General features: G+C 36.8%; 1 protein-coding gene across 1 annotated transcript in view; it reads right to left on the bottom strand.

Annotated features, from left to right (window-relative positions):
• Positions 1 to 13,038, bottom strand: part of HMCN1 (hemicentin 1) — a 514,295-nt gene that overhangs the window by 400,851 nt on the left and 100,406 nt on the right. The window contains exon 2 of the mRNA XM_027868406.1: positions 4,242 to 4,312. Within this exon, the coding sequence (XP_027724207.1) occupies positions 4,242 to 4,312 (71 nt within the window). The remainder of the gene's footprint in view (positions 1 to 4,241; positions 4,313 to 13,038) is intronic.

Genomic DNA, 13,038 nt, shown 5'->3' with positions numbered 1-13,038 from the left:
CAAACTGAGACCTGGGAAAGACCTTAGCTTAAAAAGGCCAACATCTCCCACTGCATCTGGGGTCATCTCCAGTTGTCTTGACCTATGTCTTACCATTGGACTCCTATGACTCAGATCATTCCGGAGGAAAGAGTGAGACTGATGACTTTGCACAGCCCTGCCTCACTCAAATCCAATTCACTTAAAGTCAAGACATGACCCTCCTGATGTCATTGGTCCTGTTTGAAAACAAAGGACTAATCTTGGTTGCATTGGCTTTGTTTGTACAAAAACTTTTCAATTTAATGTAATCAAAATTATCCATTTTGCATTTTGTAACATTCTCTATCTCCTGTTTGGTCATGAATTCTTTTGTTCTACATAAATCTGACAGGTAAACTATTCCTTCCTCTCCTAGTTTGCTGATAGTATCAGCCTTTATATCTAAATCATGAACCAATTTTGACTTTATTTTCATATATGGTGTGAGATTTTGGTCTATGCCTAGTTTCTGCCATACTCTCTCCCAGTTTTCCCAACAGTTTTTGTCAAATAATGAGCTCTTATACCAGAAGCTGGGGTCTTTAGGTTTATCAAATAGTAGATTACTATAGTCATCGACTACTGTCTTGCATACCTAACCTATTCCACTGATCCACCACACTATTCTTAGCCAGTACCAAGTAGTTTTGATGATTGTTTCTTTATAATACAATTTAACCAAGATTAGGAGGGAAGTAGAAAACTGGGAATGAATTTTTATACCCAGTGTCTCTGATAAGGACCTCATTTCTAAAATATATAGAGAATTAAGTCAAATTTATGAGAATACAAGTCATTCCCCAATTGATAAAAGGTCAAAGGATATGAACAGGCAGTTCTCAGATGAAGAAATTAAAGCCATCTATAGTCATATGAAAAAATGCTCTAAATCACTATTGATTAGAGAAATGCAAATCTAAACAACTCTGAGGTACCACACCTATCAGATTGGCCAACATGACAAAAAAGGAAAATGATAAATGTTGGAGAAAATGTGGGAAAATTGGAACACTAATGTATTGTAATGTAATGGTTGTGAAATGATCCAACCATTTTGGAGAGCAATTGGGAACTATCCCCAAAGGGCTATAAAAATGTGCATACCCTTTGACTCAGCAATAGCATTTCTAGGGCTGTATCCCAAAGAGATCATATAAATGGGGAAAAGACCCACATGTACAAAAATATTTATAGCAACTCTTTTTGTGGTGGCAAAGAATTGGAAATTGAGGGGATACCCATCAATTGAAGAATGGCTGAACAAGTTGTGGCATATGAATGTAATGGAATACTATTGTGCTATAAGAAATGATGAGCAGGCAGACTTCAGAAAAACCTGGAAAAACTTGTATGGACTGATGCTGAGTGAAGTGAGCAGAACCAGGAGAATGTTGTACACAGCAATAGCTATGTTGTGTGACGACTAACATTAATGGACTTGGCCCTTCTCAGTCATGCAGAGATCTAGGACAGTTCCAGAAGACTCATGATGGAGGATGCTATCCACATCCAAAGAAAGAACTATGGAGTGTGAATGCAGATTGAAGCATACTATTTGATTTTTTTTCTTCTGTTTTTTTTTGTTTCCTCTTTCTGGTGGTTCCTCCTATTGGTTCTAGTTCCTCTTTACAATGTGACTAATGTGAAGATATGTTTAATAGGAATGTATATGTATAGCCTATACTCGATTGCATGCCATCTTGGGGAGGGAGTGGGGAGGGAGAGGGAGAAAATTTTGGAATTCAAAAGCTTATGGAAGTGATTATTGATAAATCAAAATAAATTAATAAAAAAAAGTTTTAAAAAGAAAAAGAAAAAAAAAACAAAAGACTAACAACAATGCAATCTCACTTGATGATCTCATCAGCTCCCATAGATTCAATTATTCCCTCTCTGATTCTCTAATCTCTTAGTGAAGCTACAGTTACCCATCTCCAAATGCCTCTTGGACACCTCAAATTGAATACCCTTTAGACATTTTAAACTCAATATGCCTAATACTGAACTCATCATCTTTTCCTCACACTTTCCCATTACTTCCAATAGCATCACCATTTTCCCACTCACCCAGACCTGAAACATTGGGGTCATCCTGAATTCCTCAGTTTCTCTCACCCCACATAGCCAATCTCTTGCTGAATTTTGTCATTTCTACCCTCACAAAATCTCTCATACACATCCCCATTCTCTCCATTCATTCATCTACAATCATCTTTCACCTAGACAACTGCAATTGTTTTCTAACTGGTCTCCCTGACTCAAGTGTCTCTCTCCCCTGCCTTCTCCCAATTCCACTACATCTTCTATTCAGCTATTGGGGTAATCTTTCAAAATGTAGGTCTGACCATGCCACCCCCATCCCCTGCTCAGTGAGTGCCAGTGGCTCTCTATTACCATCAAGATCAAATATAAATAGCTCTTTGGCATTTAAAGCCTTTCTTCCTACCTTTCCAGTCTTCTTTCATCTTATTTCCTTCAACATGCTCTGGTAATCAGTTATACCACCCTACTTTCAGTTCTTTGAAAATGATATTTTATCTGCTATCTCTGTGACTTTGCACTGACTCTTTCCTATGCCTGGAATGCCCTGGCTCCTCACATCTGCCTCTTTGTTTCCTGGCTTCTTTCAAGGCTCAGCTCAAATCCCACCTTCTGTAAGGGGCCTTTTCTGGTCCCTCCAGATGCTAATGTCTTCCAAATTAACTTCATCTGCTCTATATACCTACTTATTTACATTGTTGTCTCACCCATTAAAGTGCACACTCCTGAAAAACAGGGGCATTTCTCCTCTCCTTTCTTTGCATCCCCAGCACTTAGCTTGGTGCCTGGCATAGAGTAAATGCTTATGAAATGCTTGCCAACTGCTTGACTTACCATTTAAATGTGGTTTATTATTTAAAAAAACCAATTGCAAAAGCATTTATGTTTCTTCTCAGAGAAAGTATCATCTCCACAAAGAGATCTACTATGGTATCTTAACATGCTAGTCAAATGAACTAGGATTTTCAATGGCTATTCTAGGATAACACAAATAACAGGCAATGTCTGCCTGTAGTCCAGGATCAATTCTATCATAACTGGTAGGTTAGTCACCAGATAATTTGACCAGAGCAAATATGAAACAAATAAAAATATTAAAAGGTCTCAGTTCACTGTAAACCCCTTTCACTAGTGAAGTCCAATAGGTAAAGAGTTTTAAGTATTCAAGGTGTGCTAAGAATCACTGGTCTTCAGATGGTCTATAAATATCTATTTAATCACTAGTACCTTAAATGTTAGATCTCTGTCCAGTGAAATGATCTAATCTCTTATTAAATGAGATACATCAATACTGACATTTCTGTAAGAAGACATAAGGAAGTTAAAATCAACCAACTTACAACAAGGAGATAGTTATTGGGTTCTCACTGGAGAGACAAAGGAGTGGATGGAAATGGTTTTACCATATCTCCAAAAGACATAGGAAACATTTGGTAGTATTGAGCATGGAATCAGAAAGACTTAGGTTCAAAGCCTGCCTCTGACACTTACTGGCTGTGTGACCATGGGCAAGTCACTTACTTTGTTTGATCCTCAGTTTCCTCATCTGTAAAATGGAAAACATAATGCTTGTATTCACCCCACTGTATTATTGTAGAGCTCAACTGAGATAACAGGGGTGGGGAACCTCCATTTTAAGGAGGTGGCCCAGGGTAGCTATATCTTCATTCCTGTCTCGTTTATACTCCTAACTCTTTGGACTTTCTCTACCATGACATCTGTACCAGCTACCTTCTTCTCTTCCCACCTTCCCCAATTTTTTAAGCTTCCATTTATGTGTTGTTTTCTCTGATTATAACATATGTTTCTTGAGGTCATGTGCTATTTTCTTTCTGATTGGATTTGTATATCTAGCACTTAGCACAGTGCCTGGCACACAATAGTATTAATTGCTTAAAAATGCTTACTGACAAATTGCTGATATTTATCAAAGTTATCTATTTATACATTCTTGGAATGGCACTGGGAGATGATATTGGCTAGACCTACTCATTTCTTCTAATGTTTGAATTAATAATTATCATTTTTATCACAAATGGTCAATGCAGGCAACTTTTAACATAGAAAACAAAATTAATTCAATAATATAAAAAACAAACAAACCAAGAAGTAATGACGCAAGAAGCATAGAAACAAAAATTCACAATGTTTTATTACAAAAGAGAAAGTCAACAACTCACCTGAACATAGAGTTCTCTGAGTTCATACTGAAATTTCTTGGGATCTGTGGTGATTGTTACTGGCCCAATTTCTAAAGAAAAAGGAAGGCAAAATAGGTTAATAAGAAACTTGTAGGCAGCATCTAAAGGCATTTTAATTATATGTCTTCACATCTGTCTAGTACTACTCAAATTACTGATTCATAAACTGCATTAAGAAAAACATCAAAGACAAGCAGTAATTTATAAACAACCAAATATTTAACTTAAAGTCAGCTCTATCTTCTTCACATGAAAAATGGGAGACATGAGTATGGATAAATTTGGTACAATGGCGGACTCCCTCGAATGAATTCAATTCAAACCTTCTTTCAGCCAAAGACAAAGTTTATTAGAACACTGATAGAGGTGGGCAAGATCTTAAGGAATCTCAGCATTGACTAGACTCTTATGGAATCTAAGCACTTTAATGGAGGCAAGATGGATCTTTTATACAGAAGACTGTGGGAACAGAGAAGGAGTCTAGATGGAATTAAGGGTGGGAAGTGGCTGAGGGTGATCCAGAGGTAATAGACAATGAAGGGCTGGGCTAGGTTAGAGGTAACAGAGAATTGGGAGATTGGGTGCAGGCCACAATGAAAGGTCAGTTGGGATGGAATCGATGCCTCAAGTGAATGCCAGAGACGTGGCCATGTGGGAAAGTTCAAGGAAAATTCAGGATGAAGGAGTTTCCCAGGGGTCGTACCCCATCCATAGAGTATGATATGGTATGGTATGGTATGGTATGGTATGGTATGGTATGGTTGGTATGGTATGGTATGGTATGGTATGGTATGGTATGGTATGGTATGGTATGGTATGGTATGGTATATTATGGCACCAATGTGGTGCAGTGGATAGAGCATTGGGCCTGGAGTCAGGGAGTCTCATCTTCCTGAGTTCAAATCCTGCCTCAGACACTTCCAAGCTATGTGATCCTGGACAAGTCACTTAACCTATTTGCCTCAGTATCCTCATCTGTAAAATGAGTTGGAGAAGAAAATGGCAAACCAGTCTAGTATCTTTGCCAAGAAAACCCCATATAGGGTCACAGAGTCATACACAACTGAAAAACGACCAAATAATAACACAACAAATGTTATGTTATTCAGATTAATATATAACAAGAAGAATAACATACCAGTCAGTTTGCTACCTGACACATATATTGGCCTGAATAATGTCAACCTCCTGCCTATATTGTGGTATAATTCAGGAATGTTCAACAATAATACTGAGGCAACTGAAATGGAAATGGGAAAATAATGGCAGTTTGGGCTTCCAAGGGCATTCTATATACAAAAGACTGCCCCTCTTTTAGAATGGAGAGGATTAAGGTAAACAGGACAATAAAAAATGACAGAAGCTTAGCCTTTATTATAATTACTATCTGTGACTCTCTAGTGTACCTGTCAAAAAAACAGGAAAGAAGGCCCCTACAAACAATTACACACCTATCGCAAGATACCTTTGGAAACTAAGTGATGTCTTATTTCTGAAAAATACTCAAGAGTATGAAGAGTTGACTCAAGCATCATAAACCTCATTCCAGACAATGAAGAACTAAGTACATGGCAAAATCTGTACATATCCTTCCCACTTTCATTCTAACTCTTCCAGTGACAAAAAATACCCCTCATTTTAATGCAGTCTTGGACTGTTTTACTCAGGTCTGCCTCCTACTTTGTCTCTTTGTTCATGAAGATTTCGTATTTGGCCAAAATTACACAGGAGACTCTTTTTTTTTTTGCTTTTTTTTTGATGAGCAATCGGGGTTAAGTGACTTGCCCAGGGTCACACAGCTAGTAACTGTCAAGTATATGAGGGCAGATTTGAACTCAGGTCCTCTTGACTCCAAGACCAGAGCTCTATCCACAGCGCCACCTAGCTGCCCCCCTACAGGAGGCTCTTCTGCAAATATAACTTTGTTCTTTGTTATTGTCTGAGCATGGTAATGTATACTAAACCTGAGAATCATGTAACTTCACACAGAGATCCCAGAACTTCACTCCTTTCCTTTCTGGGGATGTGTACTTTACTGGCCATTTCAGCCTGCTGGTTTCAGCAGCATAAAAATGCAGCTTAAGGAATTAAATCAAATCAAATTAGCAAGCATTTTTAAAGTACTGGCTACTAATAAACTAGGTATCCAATGAAAGGTGAAACCAGCCTCTGCTCTCAAGGAGCTCACAATTTAATGAGAAAGACTATGCAAACAAGTATGTATAAACAAGATACATGCAGCAAAAATTAGAGGTAATCAAAAGAGGGAAGACTGTAACATTAAGGGTCATCAGGAAAGGCTTTCTGCACAAGGTAGAGTTTTAGCTGACTTGAAGGAAGTCAGGGAAGCCAGAAGGCTAGGGGGGACAGAGAGTTTCAGGCATGGCAAAGCAATCAGTGAAAATGCACAGATTTCTGTGATGACGATCTAAATAAGCATTGTTTAAAGTATTCCCCTATTGTTATGATTGTTATTCAAAGTTTCCCAGTTTATTTATATTCAACTGCTGTTGCAGATGAACAAAAGACACAATTCTCCACAAATGGATAGAGTCTTTTGTAAAGCAAAGCAAGACTTTTTTTTTCCTTAAATGATCACTTAAATAAAAGAAATAGTATATCTCCAAAGTGAAATGAATTTTTAATTGAAAAAAAAACCAATGATTGAAAACAAAGTTAAAGAGGGTTTCCTTTTTTCTATAATACCTTCAGATTCATTTTCCTAGGTACTTATCAGATGGTTTAGAGTCACACCCCCACCCCAACATTCTAGTCATTGTTCTCTTAATCTGAATTGTTGAATTGAACTTGAGAAAATAATAGGGGGAAAGTCACAATCAAGTATTTTTTTTTCCTGGCTCACTTGGCAAGATTTATTTCCCTTCCTTCACTTCCTTTTTCCTTTACAATAACAGAATTTGTACTACTCACAATTTTCTTATTCTTGCTGTGTTTCCTTGATATTAAGGAATATTTTGTGCTGCCTATTGGCAGCAGGATTGGGGAGAGCAGTGGTTGCAGAACTGGATCATGCTAAACTGCACATATGCATTTTTTGATGTCTTTCACAGCTTATTCAATGAACTCAGGATTTCAAGTTAATGTTGCTAATTCATTGGCAAGACTCTATTATCTTGTATTCTGATCTTTCTCTAAAGATTACACTAAAAGAAGTGTTTTTGAGCTGTACCAAGAAATGCAACAAGTATAACCATGCAATGTATACATAGTAAGAAATACTAGATTCAACAAGCATTTATTTAGCACCTACTGTTTCCTGTTTCCTGTCCTAGTTGTGGAAGAAACAAAGACAAAGACCAGGAAGTGCCCTGAAGCCATTTACTGCAGACTAACCAGTCCATTAGCAAGGATTCACTCAGTGACCTTTCTAAGACTCTCGGGAGATACTAAACTATATGAGGAATCCTACATGAATTTAAAGAACTTATAACTTTATTGGAGAAAGCTATAGAGGGAAATGAAAGCTAGTAAACAATTACTATATGTCATAGAGGCAGGAGAGATCATTATGTGATAAGTGGTTAGGTACAGGATTCATGGAGAAGGACAGGTAAAGGCTAGGTCTGTAAAAAGATCTAAATTCATGTCTTGGTTATACCATTTAGAAGCACAGACCTCTAGGGAAAAAGGGGGATGGGGACAAAGTCCAGGCTCCTCCTTTTACAAATGAGCAAACTAAAGCATAAAGCCAGTGAAATGATTGTTCTAGAGTCCTACAGCTCATCCAACTTTTCTGAGCCTCACTTTTCTCATTTACAAAATGGAGATAATTCCTGTACTACTTACCTCCCAAGGTTATTGTGGAGGTGAGGAGAAGTGCTTTGTCATAGAAATGTGAGCTGCTATTACAATGGAAAGGAAGGGGAGGAGGAAAATACACAAAAGTAGGCAATATCTAACTTTAGTTTAGAGAGTAATTAGTAGAATAGCCCATCCAGAAAGGACAGTTCAATTAGGAGAAGTTTTAGAATATATTTGCAAAAGTAGATTAAGACCCTTCTTGGGAATGAAACCAAAATGGTGGAGTAAAGGCAGGGATTTACTTGAGCTATCCCAAATTCCCATTCAAACAACTTAAAAATAATGCCTCAAAAGGAATTCTGGAGCTGCAGAACAAAACGATGGTGTGAAACAATTTTCCAGGTCAAGACAATGTAGAAAGTTGTCAGTAAAGGTCTGTCTCACTGGAGTGAGAGTGGAGAACAGTCCAGCACAGGCCATACCCTGGCAATCCAGCAGCAGGCCTTGGTGGCAACTGAATTGGCAGTGGTGGCTTTCAGAGTTCTCAGCCCAGAGACAGTAAGTAGGTCAGACAACTGGTAAGAAGGAGATTACAAGGGATGCTTTGCTGGCATTGGGTGCAGGACTCTGTAGTATTGCCCATATGCACTAAAGTATGTGACTCCAGGGGAATCAGGACATGGTCACCATTCCAAGGCAGAAAATAGTACTTTAGGCCACTCACAGACCAGACCACAGACTAGGAGAACAGTAATTACACCTCTCCTTAGATTATACCATTTTGGAGGAACTAAAAGCTTACAAATCCTCAGAATTAGCTCTGAAAACAGTAGCACAAAAGAACCTGAAACTTGGGACAGTGCAGCCTATGCTACAAGAGCAAAGCCCAACTTTAACATAAAGTTAAAAGTCAAGAAATTGGCAGGAAAAATGAGCAAGCAACAAAAAAAGAACCTGACAACAGACAGTTATTATGGTGGCAGGAAGAGCAAAACACAAGCTTAGAAGAAGACAATAAAATCAAAATTGCTACATCCAACGACAAAATATATGAACTGGTCTCAGGTCCAAAAATGCAATTCCTGGAAGAGATCAAAAAGGATTTGAAAATACAAATAAGAGAGGTAGAAGAAAAACTGGAAAAAAAACTGACAGTGATACAAGAAAATAATGAAAAAATAGTCAACAGTTTGATAAAGGAGGCATAAAAAATACTGAGAAAATGACAACTTAAAAAGCAGAAAAGACCAAATAGTAAAAGATATCAAAATCCACTGAAGAGAGCTCCTTAAAAAGCAGAATTAGCCACATGGAAAAAAATGTACAAAAATTCACTGAAGAAAAGAACTCCTTAAAAAGTAAAATTGGACAAATTAAAAAGAAGGTACAAAAGCTGACTGAAGAAAATAATTTCTTAAAAATTAGAATTGGGCAAGTAAAAGCTAATGACTCCATGAGGCATCAAGAACAATAAAACAAATCAAAAGAATGAAAATATAGAAGAAAATGTGAAATACCTCATTAGAAAAATGACTCACCTGGAAAATAGATTCAGAAGAGATAATTTAAGAATTATTGCACTTCTCAAAAGCCATGATTAAAAAAAAAAAGGCTAAGGGCATCTTTTGGGAAATTATCAAGGAAAACTGCCCTGGTATTCTAGAACCAGAAGGTAAAAAAATAGAAAGTGAAAGAGTTCACTGATCACCTCCTCCCAAGAATATTATAGCCAAATTCCAGAGTTCCCAAGTCAAGAAAAGAATACTGCAAGCAGCCAGAAAGAGACAATTCAAATATTGTGGAGCCACAGGAAGGATTACACAAGATTTAGCAGATTCTACATTAAAGGGTCATTGGGCTTAGACTATGATATTGTGGAGAGCAAAGGAGTGAGGATTACAACCAAGAATCACCTCACCCAGCAAAATTGAGTATAATCCTTATAGTGGATATTTAATGGATATTTAATGAAATAGAAAACTTTCAAGCATTTCTGATGAAAAGAGCAGAGCTGAATAGAAAATTTTAATTTTTTTTAATTTAAGTGAGGCAATCAAGGTTAAGTGACTTGCCCAAGGTCACATAGCTAGTACATGTCAAGTGTTTGATTTGAGGCTGGATTTGAACTCAGGTCCTCTTGAATCCAGGGCTGGTGCTCTATCCACTGCTCCACCTACCTGCCCTTTAATTTTCTAATATAAGACTTAAGAGAAGCATAGAAAGGTAAACAGGAAAGAAAAATCATAAGGAATACAATATAATTAAACTGATTACATTCCTACATTGGAGGATGATACTTATAACTCCTAAGAACTTTATGATTATTAGAGCAGTCGGAAGGAGTATACACAGAGTCACGAGTGTGAGTTGATTATGACGGAATGATATACAAAAAAATGATATTAAGGGGTGAGAAAGAGGGATGCACTGGGAGAAGGAGGAAAAGAGAGATATAATGGGGTGAAATGTTTCATATAAAAGAGGCACAAAAGAACTTTTACAGTGTAGGAGAAAATGGGGGTGGCAGAGGATGCTTGAACCTTACTGTCTTTGGAATTGGCTCAAAGAAGAATTAACATACACACTCAACTGGGTATAGAAATCTATCTTATCATACAGGAAAAGTAGAAGGGGAAGGGGATAAGAGAAAGGGGCAGCTGACAGAAAGGAGGGAAGATTGGAAGAGGTAGTAGTCAGAAGCAAAACACTTCTGAGGAAGGATAAGATGAAAGAACAGAAAGAAGGCTATATGGAAAAATAGGATGGAGGGAAATACATAGTAATCATAACTACGAAAAAGATTTTACATAAAGTTTCAATGGTAAAGTCTTAATTTCCCAAATATATAGAAAATGGAGTCAAATTTATAATATGGCATCTTGCAATTGACAAATTGTCAAAGCATATGAACAAACAGTTTTCAGATGAAGAAAGCAAAGCTATCTATTGTCATATGGAAAAAAATGCTCTAAATTACTACTGATTTGAAAAATGTAAATTAAAACAACTCTAATGTACCACTGCACACCTGTCATTTGGGCTAATATGACAGAAAAGGAAAATGACAAATGTTCAAGGGGACATGGGAAAATTGAGACACTAAAGCACTGTTGCTGAAGTTGTAAAATGATCCAACTATTCTGGAGAGCAATTTGGAACTGTTCTGAAAGGGCTATAAAAACCATGCATATCCTTTGACCCAGTAATACCACTGCTAAGTCTATATCCCAAAGAAATTTTTTTTAAAAGGGAAAGGACATATATGTGCTATATATATATATATATATATATATATATATATATATAAATAAAATACACACACATATATTGTATATTGTACATATATATGTATTGTACATATGTATGTATTTTCTCAGTAATATTATTAAATCTCTGCCTGTTTCTTTCTATGACCCAAATGAGCTCAAACTACACTTACTTCTTTTGAACATGATTATTATTTCCCACACACATACTCTTAGCTTTCCTAAGTTCTCATTTTGCTAAAAAAAAAAATGCTGCTGTCCAGCACCAATGCTTAAGAAGAAATTGTCTGCATTTAATCTACTAGAACAGGACTTGTTTCCTGACATTGATTTAAACCTGAGCCAAGTATAGCTCAGACCTCATTTAACTGAGAATAGTCAGGCTCACAATAAAGCAAGCAGTTTTCATGACTACTGAAAGACTCTCAATGACTGTTTTGGCAAGGACGCAATGCTCTTGGTCTGTATCACAAAACTACGTTCAATGATATATTAACATATATCATACTATCTGATATTTAATATAATGTCTATGTGTTCTACCACCCAAAAAGATTACTCATGTTGACAATAACCCTAAACATATATACTCATCCAAATTAGAGATTGGGGGATTACCACGAAGGGATCATTTCACTTCATGGACCACTTATGCAGGTTATGGTAATAATCAAGAGCATGAATTCAACAGTTACCTTGCTATTTAGAACAGGAAGTAAAGAAGAATGGCTTAATAATTGTAACACAGGGGGCAGATAGGTGGCATAGTGGATAGAGCTTCTGCCTTGGAGTCAGGAGGACCTGAGTTCAAATCCAGCCTCAGACACTTGACACTTACTAGCTGTGTGATCCTGGGCAAGTCACAACCCCAATCACCTCACCAAAAAAAAAATTAACACAGACTTTAAGGTAGGATATTATTGCTCAGGTAGGTCTTTGGCTGAAAATAAAAAGGTACTGAGATCTTCAATGGCAAAAAACAAAAACAAAAACAAAAAAATAAGAATTCAGCTTTATATTTCACCCCAAAGAAGAAATTTTATGAACCAAAACTATCTCCAGTTAGTAATGGTCATTTCCTCAGAGCAAAGGACTCAGAACAATCTTCCTCATACCTTTGTATGTGCTGGGCAAAGAGTTCTCTAATATAATCAAAGGGAAAAAAGAACCACAGAAAATTAAGTAGTATACACATAGTAGTACTCTAAGAAGAGGAATGACTTCCATGTCAATATTTCATAGTAAGCATTAATGATATTCAAACCAAACCCAAAAATGACTTGAGAGACATAGAAAAGAAAAAAAAAGTTGTTGAAACAGAGGATAAAAAAATGTAGAAATAGAAGTAAGGATCTACTCAGATTGGGTATTGCCAAAATGACCTGAAACCAAGTCCTAAGGAAAAAGTTGTCTTACTTCCTATAAAAATTAGTAGAATGGAACATGAACTGGGTCCTGATGGCTTTCAAAACAACTAAAAGAATTCACGTATTCCTCTGTTAACTGATTTCCAGAGTAAAGGAAATTCTGAGGTCCAAAGAAACCTTGTAATGCCCCATATTTCTAAAGTAGAAACTGTAGAGGAGACTAGAATTTGACAATGGACAGAGAGAGCCAAATAAAGCTAAAAAGTAATAACTAGAGAGTTCATCCACTATTTTTCTACTTTTTTGCAAAGACAACAAATACATAACATGAAGGCAAAGTAAACTAGACAGCTTTTTATCCTGCAATCATCTTGGCTCCAG

The sequence above is a fragment of the Vombatus ursinus genome, unplaced genomic scaffold, assembly GCF_900497805.2.
Source record: "Vombatus ursinus unplaced genomic scaffold, bare-nosed wombat genome assembly UNPS02014789.1, whole genome shotgun sequence".
In the NCBI taxonomy this organism is placed as follows: Eukaryota; Metazoa; Chordata; class Mammalia; order Diprotodontia; family Vombatidae; genus Vombatus; species Vombatus ursinus.
The sequence above is the reverse complement of the archived record's forward strand: the minus strand, read 5'-3'. Positions and strand labels throughout refer to the sequence as shown.